Source organism: Argopecten irradians, chromosome 15, assembly GCF_041381155.1.
Source record: "Argopecten irradians isolate NY chromosome 15, Ai_NY, whole genome shotgun sequence".
Classification (NCBI taxonomy): Eukaryota; Metazoa; Mollusca; class Bivalvia; order Pectinida; family Pectinidae; genus Argopecten; species Argopecten irradians.
In genome coordinates this window covers 6,653,412-6,681,180 of record NC_091148.1, presented here as the reverse complement: position 1 = coordinate 6,681,180, position 27,769 = coordinate 6,653,412, and the positions used below count along the sequence as shown (strand labels likewise).

The 27,769-nt window shown below is 32.8% G+C and overlaps 1 protein-coding gene across 2 annotated transcripts; it reads left to right on the top strand.

The window, feature by feature from the left end:
* Nucleotides 1-666: 666 nt before the first annotated feature.
* Nucleotides 667-26,253, top strand: LOC138309730 (uncharacterized). 2 transcript variants are annotated; one of them, XM_069250949.1, is made up of 3 exons: nt 667-787; nt 13,929-14,147; nt 22,467-26,253. In XM_069250949.1, exons 1-3 carry the CDS (start codon nt 740-742, stop codon nt 23,670-23,672), a joined length of 1,473 nt encoding a protein of 490 aa, XP_069107050.1. In that variant the 5' UTR covers nt 667-739; the 3' UTR covers nt 23,673-26,253. The 2 variants fall into 2 exon arrangements, with proteins under 2 accessions (XP_069107050.1, XP_069107049.1); XM_069250948.1 differs by lacking the exon at nt 667-787 and adding an exon at nt 7,237-7,403.
* The last annotated feature ends 1,516 nt before the right edge of the window (nt 26,254-27,769 follow it).

Here is a 27,769-nt window from a genome sequence, read left to right as displayed (position 1 = left end):
CAATACAATATTGTTGAAACAAAAAAAACGTGATTCAAATTTTTAATTTGTGTTTATTAAAAACATCATATTTAGCTATACACCATAACCGATTACGTGTATTATAATTTTTCACGTTGGTATGGCATAACATTTTATAACAGAAGAAAATATCTTTGTGTCAGAAAAGATCCGGTCCTATTGATATTACAAATATAACGTTGAATATGTGACACGTTTTATAATTACAAGTTTTTCTTTTTATTATTATACGTGTCACTTCGATACGGAAACATTGGCTTCTGAATCATCAACTTATAATAGTAATTATTTCATATATTGTTGCTTAAATCTCCACAAAAATTTGGAAATCTATCAAAAAGAGAATTTTAGAAATGACATGGTTTACATATGACTCGACAATTTCCGTAGAATAGATTTCAAAATTTAGGTCAAATAGTTCTTTTTAAATCCTTAGGTATTTTACCTGTCGACACGATATTTTATTGTGTAATATTGCAACACCTGTTGACGTCATAGCTTTATGGGTTCACTAGGGTATAATACAATACACGTTTGTATTATATGCCTAAGATTTATAATGCAAAATCGTGGCTGTGATGTCCTATTTTTAGACTTTCAATATACCTGTAATACAAAAATCTAAAAATAGAATCCGTAGTTCCCCTTTTTCTTAAAGGACATAGATATTAAGTACTATGTGAGTTGTTAAAGTTCTATGGACGCTCAGCGATGAAACATGTGTAGACATCTTAACCACCAATGGCTGACCCGGAACTCAGATAGGGTAAATATCTTTTTATCATTATTCTCACTGCCGTATTTGCGTTAAATTATACGAAATAGTAGAAAATAAATGGCTTTCTTTCTTTCTATGTCTTTCTTTTTGTTTCTTTCTTTAATTATTTCAGTTTATTTCTTTCTTTTTCTTGTTTTTTATTTTACATTTCTTTCTTTTTCTTTCTTTCCTTTATTCACAGGAGTTTGACGTTCTGTCCATAATATTTATACTACATGTATATATCATTGACAGAACGTCAAACTCCTGTGGTTTATTTAAGAAATATATTCATTTATCTATTCTTCTTTTAAATACTTGTTAAAACTATATTATTGTTACATCAAAATTGAAATATATTGTATAATTTGGTAGTTTAGGCCATCAAACAATAAATTCAATATATATGATTTTCTATATACAAAATAACGATCCTTCATAAAATTCAGATTCTTTATTTTCCACATGTGATAGGACTTTGATAAGACAAATAGGAGAATAGGTAACAACAATACGGGACTATAGATATCATTATATCGGTCGCTTATGTATAAATATACTTTGTTTTCACCTCCTAAAGTTAAACACCCCCCTCCAAAAAATAAATAAATGAATAAAAAATAAAAATTAAAAAAAAAATAAAACATAAAAATAAGTTCTTCTGTTTATGGGATAAATCATCATATAATGAATTGATATCACCAGGTTTTTTAAATTCACATATTTATTCTGATGTTCGTGGCGAATTAATGAAAATTCCACAACACAGGATCATGAAAATCGATATCGGAATGCATTATCACATATTATCACATTCCATATCCTATAATTGACCAACAAATCCCTGTGATAAAGAGTTTCCCCCTTCTTTTCCGAGTTCCGGGTTTGGCTCTAACGCTATACCGATCAAGGATTAGATTTTTTGTAATGTCATAATTTGTCGGGATTAAGTTTACAGTACAATACATGTGATGAGATGTTGGATTCGGAAACAAGATCATTTATTATGTACTACATGTGCATGTCGGGATTTGGTCGTGCAGTATTACATAGATTTTTAAGATCGTTTAATTCCACGCAATACATACAATACACTTTGATATAAATACAACTGTAACATTTTTCCCGTGCAGTACTCCGTAACACCATTTTAAGTAGAACGCACCTTTCCGGATCTGGGTTTTCCGAACTTCAGATCCGGTGTTTATGTACCGGAATCACAGGAATGAATAAAGTACAGTCAAACCTGTCTATAAAGGACACCGAAAGGGACGTAACAAAAACATCCATTGTAGACAGGTGCCATATATTGGAAGGTAAGCTATTATTGTTGATGATTCTGTCCTTTATAGACAGGCGTCCTTTATGGACAGGTGTCCTAGATAGGAAGGTCAGCTATATTGCTGCTGAGTCTGTCCTCTATAGACAGGTGTCCAGTATACAGAGGTCAATATTATTGTTGTTGAGTCTGTCCTTTATAGACAGGTGTCCTTTATAGACAGGTGTCCTTTCTACAGAGGTCAATTATATTGTTGTTGAGTCTGAACTTTATAGACAGGTGTCCTTTATAGACAGGTGTCCTTTCTACAGAAGTCAATTATATTGTTGATGAGTCTGTCCTTTATAGACAGGTGTCCTTTATAGACAGGTGTCCTTTCTACAGAGGTCAATTATATTGTTGTTGAGTCTGAACTTTATAGACAGGTGTCCTTTATAGACAGGTGTCCTTTCTACAGAAGTCAATTATATTGTTGATGAGTCTGTCCTTTATAGACAGGTGTCCTTTATAGACAGGTGTCCTTTATACAGAAAACAACCATTAATTCTCCTCGAATCGGGCGAAAAGTGATTAGATTACAGATTGGATTATAAAAGCGATGATTAACCCCTGGAGCGTGTATGGATATTATCTTGTCCCGCTCAATTTGCATTGTTGTCTATTTTTGTCCCGAAAAAGTTTAGGACTAAGATTAAAACAGTTAATTTTCCTATTTTCAGGACAATGGGACCAATGAGTCAGAATTTGTATTTCTGTTGTTTGTATTTTCGCCTATATACAAGAAAACTAAAAGAACTGTACTTTACAATGTAAATATATATTTATGAAAAATACCAAAATATTTCAGTCGTGTTAATTCCGAATTTTCATATTCAAATGAAATGATTTATCATAATATTTTCGGTTCTTAGATCCAATAACGCATAATGAATCGATAACACAATGATCTGAGATACTCAAATGGACCCGCTAGAGTGCCCATAGATTATTTCCAGACGTTTAAGGGGTCTACAGTAATCAAATTTTACATAGTCCTATACAACAAATCAGCAAAAATTATGTTAAACAAAGTAAAATATACTATGTAAAACATGATTTTTACTGATTTTTTTTATCTAAATCCCTAAAACGTCTAGAAATAGTATATGGACACTTTGGTGGGATAACTATAACTAATTCTTAGATCCCTAAATGCGGAGTATGAATTTTACTGTGATTTTTATCTAGACCCCTAATACGTCTAAAATGGGCCTATGGGCACTATATCTGTTGGGTCCATATTGATATAAACTGTGATTAATTCTCAGATCCCTAAGATCGATAACAGGGGAAAGTACAGATGTCCATTATTGCATCCTCCTTTAAAACGGAGTTTCCTAACTTCCGGTTAGGAGGAAAGACATGTACACCGTTATTTCTATGTATCCCTCCCGGAACAGGCTACTGACAGCTACGTGACCAACCGTTTTATGCCTATCTGAATCTTATTTTTAGGTTAATTGTAATAATTTTGTAGGTTCCATGTGGTCCTTATCATTTGATTGTTTGGAAATATATCGCAGGTGAAAACGGCTGTATTGTTTACCTGTTTCTTTTATTTTTTGTTTTGGAAAGGTTTAACTTGAATTCATTATAAACAGCCCGACTATTTTTGTCCCGACTTAAATTGTCATCATGAACTCAGATATTCGGATACATCTAAGTGTTATCATGACCCTGTCAACTCCAATATTGAAATATAAATAGGTTTGGTTTTATTAGGTCTTATTAACAGCCATGGTCAATATATGTAAATGATGACCCCCCTTGTATGTAATGTGATACGTGTGTGATTGTTATTCGCGTTGTATCTCCTTAATAATAGTGAAAGTGGTGCCATTTTTATAGAGCTATTTATTGAAATATTTCACCGAAGACATCGAGAGAAAAAATGGGGTAGTTGTAATTAAGACCAATGAACATGATGATGAAGTCTATTTAATTTTGAAATCTATAATCGGACGTACGAGCTTTAGTACAAAAATGTATAATGTTACATGTATACAAAAAGATCTAATTGTGACGGGTGCCGTCACATAAAGTTCCCCCAATCTCAACAGAGCCTAATTATAATTTGACAAGAGTGACCTCCCCTGAATGATAACGTGACATTGTTATACCAGTAGATACATTGGGACCTGGCACGAAAATTTTTTAACCAATAGTATACATATATATATTATAGTATCAAGGGTATGAACTCGGCGGTCGAGAAAAACGGACCTATTTTTTTAAAACCATGATTATTTTAATAAATGGGTTATATACAACATTGACGGATATCTTACCTTAAAGAGAAATAATTTATCTTTCCATTGAGTGCTTGATGAACAAAATTGGCCAAGTATTGACGAAGTTATGGCTTGATGAATCGGGAAATTTACGAAAAATATGCTAGGTAGACATTTCCCTGTCCGGTCGAAATGTCGTCTCGGCTCTAATGGGCACCTCAAAAACCAAGCCAAAATCACAAAATCTACGCTTGTGGTGGTAAACAGTACCCATAACTGTGTTCATCCACAATCTCCTTTGGAGGTGTCATGACCCGTACTTTGTAGAAACTCCATTTAAACATCGTGTAGCTCACTTACTTTAACCGTCACCGCCATGTTCATTTTTCTCTCGGAACGCTTCTCGACTTTACATATCGTGACTACATTATGCAAATTATGTAATGTTGTGCTTGATATGTAAAGTCGAGAAGCGTTCCGAAAAACAAATGAACATGGCGGTGACGGTTAAAGTAAGTGAGCTACACGATGTTTAAATGGAGTTTCTACAAAGTACGGGTCATGACACCTCCAAAGGAGGTTGTGGATGAACACAGTTATGGGTACTGTTTACCACCACAAGCGTAGATTTTGTGGTTTTGGCTTGGTTTTTGAGGTGCCCATTAGAGCCGAGACGACATTTCGACCGGACAGGGAAATGTCTACCTAGCATATTTTTCGTAAATTTCTCGATTCATCAAGCCATAACTTCGTCAATACTTGGCCAATTTTGTTCATCAAGCACTCAATGGAAAGATAAATTATTTCTCTTTAAGGTAATATATCCGTCAATGTTGTATAGAACCCATTTATTAAAATAATCACGGTTTTAAAAAAATAGGTCCGTTTTTCTCGACCGCCGAGTTCATACCCTTGATACTATAATATATATATGTATACTGTTAGTTTAAAAAAATCGTGCCAGGTCCCTGTGACTGGTATATACATTGAAAAGTCACATCATTCAAAATTAATATATTAGGCATAGCAATTTCTATAATTGTATTAGATTTGTGTTCTCAACCATGTTCCTTTTCGTTCAAGTTTGACCAATTGCATGCCGTGGCGGCCATCTTGGTCTGCAAGAGTTGCACATCTATAGGTCACCAAAATGACCCCAAAAAAGTGTTATGTCACTTGTAACAATATAATCTATTACATAAAGATAAAGCAAAAATTAACTTGGGCCTAAAACGGATCCCTGCTGGTCAGTGAATAAAGGGAGACAACTTTAACTGGTTTTAGAAAATTTGAAACAGTCACAATTTTTTTTTACTCATAATTATGGTATTTTTCACTTCAAAAATTCAGAATCTGATTTAAAATACTAATTGAACCCGATTCCAAGGCTGTGGCGGTCAACTTGGATGCTGGTCGAAAAAAAAAATGAAACCGGTCGACACATCTGCAGGTCACCAGAAATGCCCTCGTAAAATTTCATGGTGATCCGACAAAAGTTTTCGAGAAAATGGTCGGACAAAGCGGCGGAAAAAGAACAACCAGAAGAAGAATAAGAAACGGAACAAACACAATAAATTCCCATTCCGTTGGGGAAACTTAATTACAAATGCATTTAGTCATGATTTCTTGATATATATATATGTACTATAGTGCATATATACAAATCAAGATGTTTTATACCGCAGTATGTCATTGGAGTCCTGCATAATGAACCGTTGCAAAAATGAAATAATAATAATAATAATGATAAAAAATAGAAATTAAAAAAAAAACACCATAAAACAACAGCAACTGCATGACGTCGTGTCATATCAACAACGTCACGATTTTTAATTCTTGTCAAAGGCTAGTTCGGTCGATCTACATATCAGACTAGTGTACATTAGAAGTGTAAGAAGAGTTACAATTCACTTCATATAAAAATGTATCCGACAAAATAATCCTAGTATAGGTAATAGAATTCGGTAAGAAGTCAATTAGACGTTATGACGGTTTTATTTCCCACAATGTAGCAGTATAGTTGATTGTTTTTTCAATAATGCTGATTTCAGCAGATTTAAGACCTTGAAAAATATCACCGAATTGGAATGATCATTTGACTTTATAGCGTGCCGCGAATTTAAAAATCAGAAAAATTTACATGGATAACGTATTAAACAAAAAATCGCAAAAAAGACAAAACAATTATTCGACTCCAATTATTGTATTATTTATAAAAAATGGAAAACTGTATTGCACATGGTCATAACCATAATATCAATTGTAGCAATCTCATTTCTGATTGTAATAATCATTATTGTTTTAATCATAAACGTGTAATTTAACTATACATGTATGTATTATTTACAATTGCTGTACATACATAATTGTTACATAAATATACAAGTACAAATATGTCTGTGTACGGTCACTCTGCACTCATGTACATGTATATACGTAAGTTATGCTTACACAACATATACATGTATGTAGGTATTAAACTCGTCTGACAATATATATGTCAATAAACTCAATAGATAATCATTTATATATTGACATATATTGTGAGACGAGTTTTATACCTACGGTATTATATAGGAGATCTAGAAGTTACATCATATTGTGTATCGTTCTGCTTTTTGACCTGCATTATGCACTACTCATTTCTGTTGCATCACCCCTTGTAGTTACAAAATCGCATTTAGTAAGGTAATTATTATCAATATTCAATAAAACAGAGAGATTACCAGTGAATCACTAAGAAATACGATGACAAAACACCCATCACATTGATTCCATTCACGAAGCAAACACGCGACCTTGTTTTTTGTTTACGCTTATATCGAATGCGTCATCAAGGAATATTCCAGTGATCTATAAATAGACTATGACGTTACACGACCAATTTTAGTAGCCAATCAGAGCGTTGTTGTTATTTGGCTTTAGCACACTGCCAATACACAGCCCGTGGATTGCGCAAAATAGTTTTAACCAAGATGGCTGTGTTTCATTTACTAAACGAAATCGGATGAACAGTGAAAACATTAACGATTACAAGGAAGAGTTGACTATTTCGACTGCTGATCAGAGAGTACAGGTGAGTTTGGAATAACCAGATTTTACAATATCATGCCCTGTTAGGTGAAAACCTGAGCAGGAAGTTTTTCCGATTTTCCAGCGAAACAGCTGACTGGCATTGTTTATATAATTTGTGATATAAGTTCTAGGAAAAGGTTTTCGTATATTCTACGCTTGATTGGAATAGTTCTATTCTATGTTTAAGGTATCACGATTTCAGATTAATAAATGAAGTTTATTCAACTCCGACGACCTATTTTCACAATCTCCATTTTGCATGGTTTTGTTTACATCAAGCAGTGGTTTTGTTACTATATATAGAATAAGCTAAGCCTAGTTTTAGGACAGACTGAAAATTAGCTTGTAGATGTATCTGCATTTATTTTTAACAATGCATTATTGATTGATATATATGCTTTATTTATAAAAATCACGATATACAAAGTAAACGTATAAAATTTGACATACAAATTTACACTAATCATGGATATAGTTACTGTTCATACAGATGTTTCAATTGTGCATTATATTGCATATAAATATGCATTTGTTACTTTGTATGTTTATTTACACTAATCATGGATATAGTTACTGTTCATACAGATGTTTCAATTGTGCATTATATTGCATATAAATATGCATTTGTTACTTTGTATGTTTATTTGCACACGGCTATTCATTTTGGCAAGCATTGGAAATAAGTATATTTGTATTTTGTATACACTGTACATGTTTATACATGTATATGTATGTATTTATACAATGTATACATTTTTGTTATACATGTTAATTGAATCATGCATATTTGCATATATATGTAATATATGTGCATGTATATATGCATTTATGTACTTTGTATACAAAATCTTTTCAAATGTAATGGGAATCTTTATATATTTCAGCATTTAAAACGGGGTTACAATTATTATGAAATTGATTTACACTACTGTAACCATGTTTAATTTCAATGACCACTTCAAATTTGTCTTTTCTTGTTCAAAACCATTTCCATTTGGATTCATTAGTAGTTTAAAAAGTTAACTAAAACTGAATTACATATCATTTATTGTTTATGTATGTTTAATTATTTGTTAATGATATTTTTCAACAAAAATTAAAACCAAACTGGATAAAATTCCTAGCAAAATTATTTGTTATTAAGAATCATTTAGCTCTGAACAGTATAATTTTACCACAAACCATCCAACAAATTTTCATTAAAATGATAAAGGGTACAATATAGTCACATTAACTCATCCACCCTTGAAATTTCATAATGAACTATTCCAGTTTTTTAATTGGATGAGTTCAAAGGTATCTTCAGGGGTGGATGATGAGTTACCAATTAAGGTAGATTATACAGCATGTTATAAATATTGAAGAGGCCATGATGGCCGATCGCGGGTGTTCATGATGTCTCAACACAAGCCTTTCAACTCTGGGTCATGATTTTGAATCATTTGTAGCTACTAATCGCTGGTTGGTTGTGTTTCTCTGGGTACTCCGGCTTTCCTCCACCAACAACCTGGCATATTCTTACATAACCCTGGCTGTTAATGGGATGTTAAACTAATAAAACCACAAATCCAAATAAATGTTGAAACAATTTTCTGATTTGTTGAAAATTTGGGTTACATATAGTCCTAGTTAATGTAGATATAAAGGTTACATTGGTACAGATCTCGATCAGGATAAGTGTTATCCTGTCGAGTGAAAAAAAAATTTTCAAACTTATATCGGTTCGATACGTACTTGCACACTAATTATCATTAGTATGTATATCAAGGATGTGCTTCCTCGCTCCGAGACCCCACACTTCCCCCTTCGTCCATGGGCCACTTCCCAATCAAACTCAACAATATACAACCTTGAAGTACAATGTATGACTATCAATATCGCTATAGTTTATGCAGCTACTCAGTTTTATATATATTGACTTTAAGATATATTTTAAAATTTAGAAGTTATATATCTAGATATAACTCCGTTTTTAAGATTTAATCGGAAATGCAGAAAATCGTTCTGTGTTACATTGATATTAAGATTATCTGTAGGCCTCTTTTTTAAATCATATTTATCCATATGTCAATTAAATTTTACTTTTACAATGTACAAAAGTGTTTTTTAAATAAAAAAAAAAATTCTCTTCACATTGAACTAAGGATATATATATATATATATATATATATTTTATATTATATGATAAATGTTAAATAAGTTTCCATTTTGAAACAATACTCTGTGGAAAAAAATGATTAACAGTAGATTAACTAAAATCAAATTAATTGACCCTTATGACATTTCATCCGGTCATCAGCTGATTGGACGAAACATGAAAGACTGACCCTTATGACATTTCATCCGGTCATCAGCTGATTGGACGAAACATGAAAGACTGACCCTTATGACATTTCATCCGGTCATCAGCTGATTGGACGAAACATGAAAGTAGTCAGCGTGTGTGATTTGATGTATTACAGGAAATAGGATGAATGACCGGGTTGACATATATGTACAGAAATGCACCCAATATTTATCAGAACGTTGTAGGAGGACAAATTATCTATCAACAGCACTTAGTCATCCTTGAAAACATTATTGAACTGTTCCAATTGGAAAGTTCAAAAGAGTTCATTTTGATTAGTCACCCCTAAAAGTGCTATGAAACTCTTCCATTTTGATATCGCAGAAGAGTCCATTTAGAAATTTTAGGGTTAATAGGTTAGAAGTGTAAACAAACAAATTATGTCCAGAATTGTACTGAATGATTTCTGTGTGGGCAGTGCTGGATAGATTGTTATTGGATAATTCATAAAATCTTCAATTCTGTGATTTATTTTATGAAATAATGAATCATCACTTTTGTGACTACATATTTAAACCTGTACTACTATATAAATAAAGAAATCCATTTATCTGGTCAAGTTAAAACATAAATCACTTTACTATACTGTACCGGTATTATCATGAAAAGAAAAACTTCAGATGAAATACAAAACAATACATATCCCTTGTGAACACATACATGTATACCATCTTGCTACGAGTATAATGCCTAATGCAGGTAAGCCTAATTCTTATGTGTTAAAGGTAATCAATATTAAGAACTATTAAATATTATTGAAATACATGTAGTAAGGATATTTTAACGATGATGATCATGGTAATGATGATGCGAATTGAGTGATGATGTTGGTGTGCAAAGTTGTAACTATAGTGATGCTGTTTACTGAGTGTGATAATGGTAATCAAATATAATTTACTAATGTGGGATACGGTGATTAATGAATGACGTTGTATATTGAGTGTATATATGTATGATGATGATGATGATGATGAATGAGTGATTGAAGATGATGATGATGATGATGATGATGAATGAGTGAATGAAGACTATGATTGATTTGTGTGCTGATATCTCATGTAACTTTTACATTTTGAAAACTTCTGAAAAATACAAAAATACAACAACAACAAAAAAAATATTATTAAAGAAATACTTGTCATTTCTTAATAACTTAGTTTGATTATGTTATTTTGTTATTACTGATATTTTGTATTGTACATATTATAAATATATGCAATTAGAAAACGTCCATTAATTTATATAATTGATAACTTTTATAATTAATTTAATTGTCACCTTAGTATTAGAAAATTCAGTGATAGTTTTTCTCACGACAAGTCCAAATATTGCTGTAAATTTTAGATAAAAATTTAATGATTTAAAAATGGTTTGAATTGAATGGAATGTATGAGGGGGTGGCCATGGTGGGTGAGTGGTTTATAAGATATCCTGACATGTTAATACTACACATCCTTCACCTCTAGATTGTGAGTTCGAATCACATGTTGCAATGTAACAGGTATTGCTTTCTGGTCGGTGGTTTTTCTTTGGGTACTCTGGCTTTCCTCCATATCCTTAAACCCAGCACGTCCTTAAGTGATCCTGGCTGTTAATAGGACATTAAACCAATCATACCAGTGATAAGATGGCTGAGTGGTTAAGGTGTCTGAAATTTTACCACTAGCCCTCCACCTCTAGGTCACAGTTGCTGAGTGGTTAAGGTGTCCAACATTCTACCACTAGTCCTCCACCTGTAGGTCACAGTGGCTGAGTGGTTAAGGTGTCCAACATTCTACCACTAGTCCTCCACCTGTAGGTCACAGTGGCTGAGTGGTTAAGGTGTCTGACATTCAACCACTAGCCCTCGACCTCTGGGTCATGGTGGCTAAGTGGTTAATTTGCCTGATATCCTACCACTAGCATTCCACCTCTGGGTCACAGTGGCAAAGTAGTTAAGATGTCTGACATTCTACCTCTAGTCCTTCATTTCTGGGTCACAGTGGCTGAGTGGTTAAGGTATCTGACATTCTACAACTAGCCCTCCACCTCTGGGTCATGGTGGCTAAGTGGCTAAGATGCCTGACATTATACCACTAGCCCTCCACCTCTGGGTCACAGTGGCTGAGTGGTTGAGATGTCTGACATTTAGTTGCCCCCTCCCCCTACGACAACCCCTAGCCCTCACCCGACAATGATGGCTCAGTGATTGATGTCTATGATATTCTCTTAGAATCCACCATCACTGGGTTGTTGTGGACACTTTTGTCTAATTGACATTTCATATTTATACCTTTAAAATCCCTAATAAGTAAAATAAGATTCAATATTTTACTAACAACATTAATACCTTTCTCCAACTTTCCCACTGTCTGTAAACATTGGTAGAGATGAAATTTTCATGTACGTCATAGCATTTGATATTTGCCACAACATTCAATGGTTGTTACCAAGTCATAAAAACTAAAAATACTTTTTCCTTGAACGGAGTATTGAACGTAGTTTCTGAGAATAATTGAGCTTTTGCAAAAGCTGAAATGTATATGTACACTGATCGCGTGATAAATGTGTTTCGCCGAAACCAGAATATTCGTATTTTCATCAGGGCCCGTCGGTATCGATATATTCGCAATTATTTAATTACAAACGCAAAAATATTTTTGTACGTAATAGATATTTCACATTAGTGTTTATAAATTCACCGTAGGAATTAACATTTGATTTTGAATCTTAATCTCCTAATCTTCTTTCAAGGGTATATACTTTCAAAATACATTTCACATATAAAGATATATAGGAAGTATGTTTCTCTACATCGATATATAAAGACTAAATCTTTCATCTCAATAATCCATTACTTCATATTCATACCAAAACTATGCTCCTGCTTGGCTATAAATGATATCATTGTGTGTATTTTATTTTCGGTTCCAAGAAGACCCAAGTTATTTATAGAACTGATCCATGACCTTACTTTTGTATAAACGGAGATAATTTTCATTCAGTTTCATTTTACACACACCTGTGGCTGTGGCAGTTATTTAGAACAAATTATTATCATAGAAAAAAATCTGAAATAGGTAAGACCTCTACCTTACTGACTCTTTCTTTCTTTTTCTTTACTTTTTTATTTTTCTATATTTTTTTTCTTCATTATCAATGCTTATATTAACAAATATTGTACATGATATTTTTAAGGCTTTGAAGAGTAAAATATCTTAAAAGGAGGAATACATATTTCAAACATGATTTCAATAAGGTTGATTATTGATTTCAATTATGTTGAATATTTGATTTCAATTATGTTGAATTTTTTATTTCAATAATGTTGAATTTTTTTATTTCAGTTATGTTGAATTTTTTATTTCAATTATGTTGAATTTTTTTATTTCAGTTATGTTGAATTTTTTATTTCAATTATGTTGAATATTTTATTTAAATTTTGTTGAATATTTGCATAATTATTTCAAAAGTCTTTCTATTTTTTAAAAAGAGTTACATTTTGCCATTATTTTAATGAAAAATTAAATTCATCTTTAAAAATTCTCAAAATAAATACATTATTAAGAAAGGCAAAATAATAATAGTTTAGATTTTGAATTTCAAATCCAGAAAACTGAAAAATTATTTAGACCAGCTGTAAATACAGTTATTATATTCTTTCATGTTCTGCTTGGTATAGCTATATTATAAAAGTAAGATTAGATGTGTAAAAATAATGTGTTCATGACTTGTTTGGTCATCTCGGAATATTTTTATGATGTAATCAACCAGATATCCAGTGATTTCGCCTGTGTAATATTTTTACATATGGCTCACTAATGAAAATCACATGAATTGATTTCCATCATCTGGAAAAATAAAAAGATGTTTGGAAAAATGACATTATGTTACATTAGATTTTCGAGGATGGTTGGACAAAATGGTGGCATCTGCTGATTTTTCGCAATACATTTTGATGTGAGATTCTTCTAAATGTAGGCTGTTGTAGTTATGTGATATATAGTATCTTAAATTTATGTTTATCTCTTATAAGATTTTTGGAAACTCGTCTCGCCAAGGCTTGCAAATATAAAAAGTCTTTTCATAAAATCTCTTATGAAATGAACATTCATTTAAGATCTTATATATATATCACAATGGACAAACATAATATCTGTGTCATTTCATCTTTCCTCAAACTTTTTCTTTACTTTTCAGGAAGAGGAAACCAAGATGTCGGGTGACCGCTCAGGAAGAAGGTCAGGTCGTCGCCCCGGGAGACGACCCGCAAAGGTCGATGTGAAAGCAAAGCTGGAACGCAGTCGACAGAGTGCCAGAGAGTGTCGAGCGAGGAAAAAGTTGCGTTATCAATATCTTGAAGATTTAGTTAGCAGTAGAGAACAGGCGATATTCAGACTCCGAGATGAACTTGAATTGGTGAGTACTTTGTTTCTGAATTTCAGTTCTGAAAAATTTCACAGGTTTTAAAATAAAACCTGGTCATTTTCGAGGGTTTTTAAAAGGCATGCTGTACAGAGGAGCTGACTTTTCTGTCAACCAGGGACAGTGGATAACAACTGGAGCTGAACGACTTCAAGGAGCTGCAATATAATCACACAATTACATTCTATACCTGTTCACCCTTGATATTTCATAATGGACTGTTCTTACTTCAGAAATGGAAGAGTCCAAATGAACTTTCAAGGGTCAATGCAATAATCTAATATCAAGGACACCTGAACTTAATAATGATTTATATAGACTGAACAAAACAGAATTTGATGTTGTTCCTCAAAATAGAAACAAAATATAAAAAAACATTAATAAACTGTTTAAAAAACAAACTTCCTGCTTATACATTTGAAATTTAAATAATTTTAAAAAGCTTGAAAAATAACACCTTATATATTCTGAAAGTAAGTGAGAAACAAGAAAATAAAATAAAACAAACCTCAAAAGATAATTTTCTTCTTCACCATTAAACATTTACTGTGTTGTTGAATAAAGCGCAACACAAGCTTGGCATAGGAATCACAGTTTTGATGACTTTAAAATATTTTGCTTCATGTATATCTAAAAGGTCCAGTTTGTATATTGCCTTGTAACACATGGACTTGGCAGACTCATTGAAAAAATTCCCAACAAGCTTACCCAACTTTTTATGACATTAATATGATTCAATGATTCTGCTTCATGGTATGCATAATAACGATGCTGTCACCGTCTTCTTTGTTTGATAAGTAACTGACTGGAAAAATAGCATTAGAGATTTTTTTGGGAATTTGGAACAATTTTGACGTAAAATATATTTTCCTTTGGTTGTCCATATAATTCTATATCTTGGTTATATTTGATCGACTTTGAAGATTGATAATAATCTTTATATAGTATTTGTTATATTTTGACCAAATTCCTTATTGCGAAATTAAAGATAGCTCACGGAAGCATTTTATGATACGATTAGCATACCATTACACCCATTCAGGAGAGAAGTCACTACCTAGGTGAATGCTTTCAAATCATGCCATGCATTCCAATCATTGACGAAAATAATAAAAGATCACCCATAGTAAGATATTTCTATTCGAAAAACAATACAGGTCACATACATGTATTTCGCTGCACCCATTAACGGATACCCCACCTACATGTAAGGACATAGTCAGCTGAGGAAACCGTGACAGATCACACCTTTGTTGAAATGCTATACCTTGTACAGAACAGAGGACACGTACATCTGACATTTAAAACTTTATAAAAATATCCTGTTATGACTCTTAATTTATGTTGGTCACCTCACATATACTACCAATACCATTGGTCCGTTATGATTTTCACCACAAAAAATGTTGTTCTGTTGACTAAAATTCACTACATGAAATCTAAAATTAAAATTAGATGAAATTTGTATTGCCACAAAGGAAATAAAATATAAGTAAAAGTTAGATAGAAAAAAAGACGAAATTAAGTAAACTTTGAAAACATGATAACTGCTAAAAAACATTTATTTGAATTGTATAGTTATTTAGAAATTATCAAAATCCATAGTATATAACTATTAAAGGGTTTAAACAAATAGTTAAACAGTTAGCTTTTACTTGCAGTTGTTTCTGACATCGTTCAATCCCTCAATAAAGAAAGTTATATGACCCCACTGTTATTTAAATTCGTCCCACTATCGAGTACAACTTTAACGAGGTACCCCCTATAGAGATTCGATATTACTTCCTCGTGCATTGAAAACGTATTATGAAATCCTCCACACCATTGACAAGGTGTGACTTATCATTACTAGTTTGCTATCTTAGATGTCCAATCCTTTAAAAATAGGGGATACATTTTCACCGCACTGAGTGACTCTTACAAAACATATGAAATTCGCCCTATCTAAATGATGACACGGTTACCAGTCGTGCCTCTGTACACAAAAGAAATAGGTCAGCGCTGCTGTTTGGTTATCTCTAACTCCTTGACATTAGTTACCACGTACCAGAGACAATAGTTACTGGTGTTATGTATGTTAATTGTAAGGGGTGTGATGATACGAGATACTACTGATTTTGCACCCACACACGCACACACCTTACCTGATTACTAAATGCACTGAGGTATTCTACATACCAGACCTCATACACTTGCCTAAATGTGTGTCTTCAAATTGTAAAAATATAGGCTGCTAGAATAACAAATTTACGCGCAGACGACATTCTCAGCTTCCGAAAATATCTCAAATGACAGTTTTAGTATTGGAAAAAAAAGACAATTTCAGCACACCCCACCCAATTAACCACTACAACTTATAATATTAGTTGGTACATTGTGGTCAAAAGCAAACTATGAATATAGACAAAGCGATTATGATTTAAGTACCAGTAAATTGTAACAAAAAGGTTATAGGACACTGCAGTGCACCAAGATGATGTTTGAGACTTCAGGACACATTTTACCTGCGATGTCAAAACACGTTTTAGTATTATAATCAACCAGGTTTTCTTTGAAGATAAATATGAGAACCAGTAAATGACCTGAATTTAGAAATGAAAAACAAAACACTCAGCTGTTAGCGGAGTATTTTACCTTAAAAAACAACGTTGCACTTGAAAGTTACGTAACAGCGGAAATGTGTAGTATAGAATCTAAATACTATGTACATTTGTGGTGAACCGCAATAATTCTTCAGTACAGGCGTTCGGTTATCGGTTACATATCATGAGTGGGCTATTTAAACTGATTCACACATTTCATTCATGAAATTTCACAGGTGAGCCTATCAGATACAACCAATGTGATATCGAACTGCGGTTTTGAACCTGTTAAGTAGATGATTGTCCATGGAATTTCAATGCATACCTGTTAGAACCAACAAACTAAATATAATGCGTAATGATGCACAGACACACCCCTTTAAAGTTATATGAATATTTTTACAGCCTATTTTATCAAACAAAATATGTGGTATTACATGGAAACATGCGTTTAAAGCATCACACCTGTTGGAACAGTTATAGCACATACAACTTTGTGCATGCTTGTCCACACTTGTCCACTCGTAATATGATTATTACATACATATGTATATAGAATTATATTGTTATCATATTATATCATATACGATAGAATTTGTATGTTTAAAATGGACGACCCATGAATTGCCACTAGCCTACACCATCACGTGATCAATCAGGTATTTAATGAGAAGCCACTTCTGGTTCTGGATTAAATAACTTAATACCCTAAAATTTGCGGCTCGCAAAATTTCGCATGTTTTTTCTAATCGAGTAACAAAAGGGATTGCCTTAAAACAGAATGACTATCCTGTCAATGAAAAAAAACATTGAATCGGAAACGGTCCATTTACACGTGTACACACATACTGGGAAGGTAAAATTCATAGAAAGTGGGCCGGATAACGTGTGAAAAGCTTTCCCATATTTCTGGAAATCATTACATAGTGATTGTTCTAGAAGTTTCAGAATTCCTTTTGTTATATCAAAATCACGTGTGAGATATGTACGAGATATTGACACGGAATTCAACGAGTGTTTGTAGGATTCATGTCAAAATATTCTTATACACTTATGGACGTGAAACTTCCGGAAGTGATGGATGTGACGTCATAAAATCAGTTTACTGAAGAGCTAAACTATATTGTACTTTGGTGTATATGGGAATATTTTATCGTTATATAATTGTTTTATCAAACATTTTGAGACGAATTTGTTAACAGCAGGCAGAAAATATAATATCGCAATTAGTAGAATTATATTTAATCCTACTTATAACATATTGTACATCATTATATCTGCGTGACGATATTAAATTTTAATTTCAAATTCCCTCTAAATATTTGAATTGCGAATGGCGTGAGGAAATTACTGTACATAATATCGGCGAATGTTCCTGATCAGGAAAAAGAGTTTACAGGAAACAATGACAAAGGAAAATGCAAACCTAGTTTGTTTTGTAGGATTTAAAAAGTTCCAGCGCTGCATTCCACTTATACTACACTTATCAACGCTTTCTGGATGCTAGAAATAATATTAATTCCCATAACGCGTGTCGTCGTATGTGTTCAAGCGTCGTACTGAGCATTAGTTATCACATTAGTTTCATTGTTTTGGGATTATAACTTCATCGTACACCATAAAGATGATATGGCATTTAAATTATTATCGATAATCTTTAAACTATTTGAAAAATAATGGGCTTTTAAAGAAATTCTAATTTCTTGGACGTACCAGGATACTGATAATAGCGTCCCGGATAACCCGGACATTGTTTCTTTTATAATAATATATGATAGGTTTTGAATTTCAAATTCCATCGAATTTTTTCATGATCTCGTGATCAGTTTTAGCATTATCCCGGATGCTTTATCCCTCAAGTAAGTGATTAATATGAATGGAAGCTACAATATAGAACGGGTAACGTTCTATAAAGTACTACCGCGTTTCCGAAGCATATTCAGACAATTATCTCTCCAGAGGTATATCACTTATTCAAGATGGATTTTACATAGGGCCTTTTTTCATTTCCATGTACAAGAGACCAAAGATTTGTAAATGAACTCCAAAATAAATAAATAAACAAAATAAAAATCGCCGCTTTAATATTTTACGCACAGGTAGACGAACCATATAAGTTTAAATCGCCACAGAAAATTATTAGACATAAAAAGCGAAATTAATTCACGTAGGTTAATTTTTTGTCGCGTAACAGAGTGATTATCTCCTACTGCACGAATGTCACTTTCTTATCTGAATCATAATGAAAGGAAATGAAGATATCACAATGTTGAAGAGTTTGTTTATGCGCCACTTAAGACACAGACCATCTACTTGACTTAATCTAGGACCGAATAGGTAGTTTAGCATTTCCGTATACGGAGCACTGAACATTTACTACCTCTATCTACACAACACGGATAACTCATCCCATTGGGAAAGGATGTAATACTGAACGATGATTGGCTGATGTTACGTGCAGAATGTCTTGTAATCTAAATGTCAGTTTCAGAGAAATTTCGTTGTAAATATGAGGAAAAGGTGTGAAACTAAGTCCAAAGTACAAATATCTATGAATAATAAAATATGCAAAATAATGAGGTATCAAGGATATGTACCTCTTATGGGTTTCCTTATGCTGCATTCGCCTTTTTTATTCATACGATTTTATTTCCCTTAGAATGTAGGATTTTGGTTTTACGTCCCAGTTACTGCCAGGGTCATTTAAGGTCGTTCAGGAGGTGGAAGCTGGAAACAGAAGAGATTTGAGAAAAAACATCGACCTACTGTCAGTACCTGGCCATTGCACACATGGTTCTCGCAATCGCAATATAGGTGATGGGCTAGGTGTAATAATTTTGACCACCTTATACAATACAAAGATAATTCAGACCCGCTACATATTGTATACAAGGAAAGTCGTCCTTAAATTGGTTTCATTCGTTTATATTAACTGTCAGAGCCATTTATGGACGTGCCAAGTTCTTAAGTTTAGGAAAGCCGGAATACCTGGTGAAAAGCCACCGACCAGCGGTCAGTATCTTGCAACTGTCTCACATGGGATCCGATTTCTCAATCCAGAGGTACAGGGCCTAGGCTTGTGGTAATAGGTCGAGACATCTTAGCCGCTCGATCACCGCGGCCTTACGTCCTGATAGGCTGTTGATAGGACGTTGCGTATAGTAAAGAAAACCAAATCAAACTGTCCGGCCACCGCTAAGATAATGATAACTAATTAAGGCGCCCTGATACGTAATGGGATAACTAATTAAGGCGCCCTGATACCTAATGGATAATGAATGAAAAAAACCAGAAGAAACAGCGTTACTACTGGACTTAACATTACTTCATGCCTCCCCTTTTAGACAAAATGGTCTATTTTTTAATTATAGTATTGTTGAATAAAATAATTTACAAACCAAGTTTTGGTGTCTTTATTTCCGCTATGGAAAGGACAGTTATAGTAACCAGAACTATGACGCCTTGTAAATATGAAATTGAATAAAGATATGATTTCACATGTGTTCCTTTTTCATTATTTCAACGAATAATTTGAAGTTTTGCATAATTTTACATTACATCAACAACGACAAACATTCGTTTCCACGAAACACCTACAATACATAGATAAGATGTCAAATACATTTCATGTTGCTGTACAATATTGTTTTACGGAAACAAATAATGTGAGCGCAGAAAGGATAAAGAGAGGAAACAAAAAAAACACAATCTACGCTACTCGACTCAAAGAACACCCGATAAAGTAGATATAACAAGGAATAAAATGATATAAAAGAGAGGGTAAAATATTACAGTATAGTAATAGGTATAATTTTATAAAACTAATTAAGTAGGATGGTAACAATTAATTAATTAGAATGTAACATATTAATATGATTAGAACATTAATATTTGAAATTTATCAATTTATTACAAAAGGAAATGTATAGCAATTTTCTCTAAAAATATTTGTTTGAGGTATATAATATGAAAAAGAAAACAAAGAAGGAAGGGAAATAATTTTATATCAAGTGGTGATTTTGCCTTTTTTTTATATCACCAATTACAATGCAGATTAAGCCCTCAACGAATTCTAATTTTAAATTCAGGGAAAGATATATATTAAAAAAATGATGACACATCCGTACCGGCCAACGTTGTGTACGATATGATAAGGATTGCACAGTTAAATTCCCGAATGCGTTGAAGGTTGTGTATTGGATAGAATTATTGTTTACATAAACGAGTTCATGTCTATGGTGTTTTGATTAGATGAAAAGACGATGATAAACAAGTAGGCGATAAATTAATCAGCAGGTGATATTAATTTCTAGGAACTAGTGGGCTGATTATCGATAAGGGACTCTACCATGGACGATCTTTTGTTACATAATAACAGCAATTTACCTGGTGACTACAACTGTGATAAATCAAATAAATTATTATATAGATTATGAAGCCCGTGAAACAAATATTTGATGTTGAAGTAAAATTTTTGGTAATGTTAAAAAAAATTCCTTCAAAACATAATCAGGATGTCTTCTTAATAACTGCAACCGCTTCCATATTTGTTCTGACAGCAGTTTCCGTAAATCTATATATACCAAATAAGGAAGTCCGTTTTAATTGGCTTTGTGGTGTTGGATTTAGTATAAGTTTGGTTATAAATTGTTAAATGTTAACTATCAGTTCCAATGGTTGGTATGACTTAATCATCAAACGATATCTCGATGAGGACAGAGGAGTTAGAGCTGGGGTGTCAATCGATGTGATTTTCGCGTCACACATTTACAGATATGGCCATATGTAAAGGTAAATTTAAGTACCTAAGCATCGCCATCAGCCTAGCAACAGCTTCCGACACGTCTTATAAACCCCGAGCATCGAGGACAATGTTTCGTCACTGATTGTTATTCCGACTGCCATAATTAATTATTTACCAATAAAATTATCAAACATTCAACTTTACCAAGTCCCCTCTTTATTTTGTTACACAGTCCGGTTTCGACCAAGTCTCTTAACTGACGTCGCTTTCACTTCTAAAATACAATCTACTCTTTTTCTGCTTTCAGTTCGCCTCATTGAAAATCCATTTAATCCTTATTGAGACTTTTTTTATTTATTTAATTTTTGTGTATGTCCTTTGTACAAACTCGTTACACTTAATGACAGTGCTCGCACTTAATTAAAAGAGACACCGACTTTTGGAAAATGACAAAACAGACAACGTTTGAATTTTGACCATGGTGGAAATGACGTCACCAGGGTGAGGAAAGGTCAGTCATTTACGCTGAAGGTTGATTTTATATGTTGTGTGTTGAATATATGTGTCAAAAGGACACCTCGATTACTGTTAGAGGGCTGTACAAGGGGCCATACATAAATACCACAAGGCAAAATGTTGTTTTGTTCTCTTTGGATAAGTATTGTTCAATTGTCCTAGATTTACGATTCTTCATTTCTTAAATAAATTTGATTGAAGATATTATGGAATTTGCTTTACTTTTTATTATAGATTGAATATATTATGGAATTTGCTTTACTGTTTATTATAGATAAATCATTGCTTTAAAGAGAATGATCTAAGACAAACGCAACAAAATGAGATTATGTTACATTATACAAATTATTATAGACAAGAAATTATACTCAGTAAAGTCAAACTGAAATATTGCTATTACAAAATAAGATTTAATAAGTACTTGCTAATTAAGATATAATAATTAACATCATGTGTTGTCATTTTACATAGTGCAAGCAGTGGTGCATTCAGCTGGACGCCGGGAAGATTCCGGATAATATAGTTCAGTTGCTGGCGGAGGGGACAGGAAAGGCGGGCAACAAACAAGAGGAATCTAGTTCTGACGACCGAGATTCTCCACCAGGGAGTAGTACATCGTCGGCATATAGTCACGGATCTCCGGACAACAATCAGGGATCTCCGCCAGGTGCAACGGGATTCGGAGACTGCAGGACCCCTAACCCGTATCCGAGAGACGTAAACAGGGACGTATCTGGACAGGGAAGCATGATCCCGGTACTCAGTGACGTAAGTGTAGGACAGCTCTTTAGTCCCTGGACGCAGCCAAACCCTGCCTTATCTACAATGGGGAATCCTATTGGAAACTTCACGTCCTCTGCTGCACCAATGACGTCATTGACTGGTCAAAGGCCAAGGGTTCCGACCTTCACAAGCCAGAGGTCGATATCAGTTCAGCAACAGGGAATACCAAAATTTGATGCAATATCTACATTGGAAAATTTTAGTGCTAAATTTGTGGACAGCAATGTAAAGGTTATGGATAGTAATACGGTTAGGAGACATTCTGATTATGGTGCTTTTCACGTATATAATCCTGGTCAGAATCCAGTGACGTCACAGACTACGCCACCCGTATCGTCACCAGTGACGTCAGCTAATGCGTCACTATTTACATCACAGACAGGAAAAGACTTTGTGTATGAGTACAACCAAAGAAAACGCTCCTTAGAATATACTGTGCTTCAAAAACCAATAACACAACGGAAGGACTCGGTAGAAATGTCGGTCGGGCCTGATTTCCGGACTATGTTGCTTAGTGAAGATTTTCTTACCACGATTCCGGAAAGCAGAACAGACTCGCCATGCCAAATAGTACCAAAAGTCGACAGCCCTCACAAGCCACAGACTAACATGTCGACAACTGCATGGAATACTACCACGACTGGGATTCAAGATACACTAGAATCCTTTCTAAACGTTGGGAACAAACCAAACGACCAGTACCCAGTGGTGCTGACGTCAGTGGAACCAAAGGTATCCTCTTCGTATCTCCCAGTAACTTCGTCAAATGTATCCCTGATGAACTATTCTACGTCAGAGGCGTACCAGGGTCGCAATGTCAGCCACAGTAGTGACAGTTCAGATGTTCCGAACGATAGTATATTACCTACAGTACTAGACGATTTCAATTTCTAGACATCGTAAACAGTTTGAAAAAAAATCTGATGAAAAAATGACTGAATTCTCGTAAATCTGAAAATGTTATTTAGATTTATTTATTTTAGCTGACTTCGAAGTGAAATTATATACTTAAGTATTTCTATTTTTCTATTATTATCAATATTAATGTTTTTAACTAGTTGTCAGATATTATCAAAAATATATACGAAATCATTTTGTAGATACGTTTAACATACTTTAAATCATTGTTATATCACCCCATAACCGATTTTCTAAACGTTGCTTTTTACGTTATATTTGATGGAAATTTTCAAAGAATGGCCAGTATTGTGTTGTTTTTTTCGTTGTAATTTTCCATTAATACATTTATATGATCACAATTTAACACTAAATTTGTGTTTAGGTCTCTTATTCAAAACATTGTGTGAATTTGTGAGGGCTTCAAAGATTGGTCTTTGTCATGGGCCTTATTTAGACGTCACCACTGAAACAGTTAACATATCTCACGACGTAAGGTGTCATTAAGACATATACAGGACCAAAAATAGAAAGTATGTTGCCATATGCATCTTTGATAAATCAAATCTCGCTACTCTATATTTAATGTGAAGTAAATCCATATTTGAATTCTATTTTTAAAAATATTAAACACTATAATCAAGTATATACGTACTTGGTATACTTGGTACAATTATTTTGTTTCAACATGAAGACAGTTATATCGATAAATCGCTAATATATCAACGTTTTTTTTTTGAGATAAATTATCCCATCTAGTGATTTGTATTACTATAACTGTGAATTAGTGCGATGTTGTACACTTGTTCGCCAAACTTATTTAGACTTTTTAGGTTTGTAAAACATTTGTTAGTACTGTTTTTTTACATGTTTAAGGGGCCATTTCATTGGTAATGTAACATTAATCTTTTGTATTGTGAATTGCTATATATATATATATATTTGTTGAAATCGAACACCTTTTGTACTGTTTCATTTTTTGTATATCATTGTCGTTATTAGAAGTCTATTCTGCATTTGTTTTTGAAAGATATGTTTTATTCGTTAAATCTTACATTTCATAGGGCATAAACATTTCCATTTTAACGTGGTAAGTTTTAGAAGAATCGTTATTATTTGACATTTGAAATTATTTTTATTTCGTTATTGTCTTTATTTGGAAATATATATAATACTATAATAGAAATGGCTTATAAATTTAGGATATTCTACATTTTAGCTATATTTATGTACAAACAGTATCTATAAATCCTTTGTTACTGAAATGCTTTCGTTGACTTCATGAACCGCGATTTCATTGTTATATTCTCTCTTTCTGTTCTGTAGTGATTTAGTACAGGACAAACGAAAGTCTGAATTTTGCATGTAATTTGGTGCATATTAAGATGTTTTCGTGACTATTGAAATCATACAGTTTTGAGAAAAAAAATCTTAAATGAGGTGCATGGATATGCATGATAGAAATAAATTTGAAAAAAGATTATTACTCCATATATTCAATTTTCTTTTGTCATGTATAATATTATTTCACATATACAAGGTATGGTATTTTATGTTAATGTTCTTTATATTCATATACATAAATCAATCAATTATACGTAAGTTAGGTTTCAAAAATAAAACATTAAGCCATTAAATTGAAAGATTATCCATGGCATTGAACCATTATATAAGATGTTAATAAAACAAACAACATGTTTTGACGTGAAGTGCACTATTTATAGTAACACCAAACATTACTTTATTGTATTTTATTATTCATAAATTATATGTACCGCGTAAAAGAAAATGCGGATGGCTTATAGTTTGTCTTAACAACTTATTTGTTCGACAAATGATATAATTATGACTATATACAAACCACAGTAATCACCTCACATAAGAAGTAATTGTTGTGGTTTTATCGTATTCCTCAAAAGGAAATGAATTATAAATTGAAATTGTTAATTGAAATAGCGGCTATTTCTATAATCCGAACATCATTCCTGTATAAGTATATACTTGTCATACTTGCATATTCTATTTTTAAATCATTATTTTCTTGATATTACCATGCAATATATTTACAATAAGACAAAAACAAGGATATATACACACTTACATGTCTATGAATGAGTTTAGCTATTGGCTGTAAGTCAATTCACGTGTGATTAGTGTACCCTTACAGCCAAACTGTTATTGGAATGATATTTGTTATATGTAATGTTGCGTTATGTAATGAAAGAGATAAAAGTGTTATTTCACAGGAATTTGATACCAATTCTCAACCACAACATCACATGTATTAGTTAACATAGGTTACTTAGGTTGAGGTTTGTATCAGTTCCTCTGCCTTTAATTCAATGACAACAGAATAATAGTATTGAATATTTGAAAACCAATTTTATAAAGTCTGATTGAATTAAATGTTCACTATTCATATGTAATGTTTAGTCTTTTATAGGTTTTATTAAATTTACAATATTGTACATCTTTACAGTGCAAGTAAAACTTAAAAATACTAAAAAATGGCAAATCAGTAATGTTGTTATTGCTATAATACTTTACACAATGGGTAGGCAATAAAGTCGGAAATTGATAGAGTTTGATTTTAATTATTTCACGGTCTAGTTATTGACCTCACAAGTGACTGTGACGTCATCCGACGCATGACTGATGACTGTAGGATGATAGGATGAACACATCTTATTGAGTGAACTTTGACCTTAGTTATTTATCCACCCCCGGATTCAGTGAACGACTTTTACTCATAACTTCAATCTAAACTTTCATTGGAAACGTCTTATCCATAAACCTCCCATTTTGATTTTTTTAATTCTGTTTAAGAATCCGAGTTCGTTTTGAGTTCATTTTAAGACAATGAGTGTTCAGCGTTACATCTTGGGGAATCTAGCACCACAAAGCCATGTATTTACCTTCAACAACGATCCTGAAGTACACGTGTACCGAAAATTACTTCTGAGAAGACGATATGTAAGCAAGAGACTCGTGATCACCTGAGAAATTCACACCGATACACGCCGAAATGTAATATCAATTTAACATTCATGATATATCTTTTTGGAATATAAACAAATCATGATCAGTTTGTTAAAAACGTTTATCAATACTCATTAAAATTATCGATTTGTTATTTACAAAAAGTAAAAATGGGGAATTGAATTATTGAATGATTTCATGCAATACGTTTAATAACATCATTTTAAGCTATTTAGGCTGTTTCTTAGTACCAAATTTTATTCAATGAATTTATATACAATTAAGTAGCATTTTATCCCAAAGAAATATGTGAATTCGCCACTAATTATGTTATGTTCAGTTCCCTTTTTAATTTCAAATTTAGATTGCTAAAAGGTATTCATCAATTAAAAATGTTCATGAATAAGATTGAACGGAAATTGATGTCACAGACGTAAGTGAATGTTTATCTCCCAAAGTAGGTAGAATAACATATAAAACATATAAACATGTAATTATATCTTAATTTCGGATATGAATACCTTTATATCTTGAAATACTAATATCCAAATACCTATAAGTACAAGAGATGACAAAACGTCGCATTTTGTTCATTGTAATGCATTATTATTATTGTTATATTCAAGTGAATCAAAATTTAATTAAGTGATTCAAAGTATGACCACATTAAGCGACCCTTTAATAAGAATTATTACTACATAATTTTACACAATCGAATGCTGTAATTTAAATAGCAACGACATTTTTCTGTAATTATTATGTTTGATGAAGTATATATTTGTCAGGGTTAAATTTTCAGCTATATATTTGTCATACGGTTGTGAATCAGACACAATGTACACCTACATGTAGCTATTGTCTAGTCACGGTATTGATCAGCCCACACAGAATGTGTTGCGAAATATTTCGCTGTTTTCTGAAGACAAATGGCTGGCCTTGACGTTTTCACCGAGATAAATAACCTTGTTGACAATTTAACATGTTGATAAAATCCTAGTCTGATTTCTAGGCAACGTAAACACAACCAAATTAAACTAGATCTATCCGGCATTTTGTGTGTTTATAATATTCGGATAACCTCTATATGTTTTAGTAAAATAGTGAGTGCCGAATGG

Excerpts from the sequence above, each read along its gene's own strand:
- LOC138309730 (XM_069250948.1), top strand. The coding sequence starts at position 7,335 with ATGAACAGTGAAAACATTAACGATTACAAGGAAGAGTTGACTATTTCG. Across the intron at positions 7,404-13,928 it reads CTGCTGATCAGAGAGTACAG|GAAGAGGAAACCAAGATGTC; the intron begins GTGAGTTTGGAA and ends TTTACTTTTCAG. Across the intron at positions 14,148-22,466 it reads TCCGAGATGAACTTGAATTG|TGCAAGCAGTGGTGCATTCA; the intron begins GTGAGTACTTTG and ends CATTTTACATAG.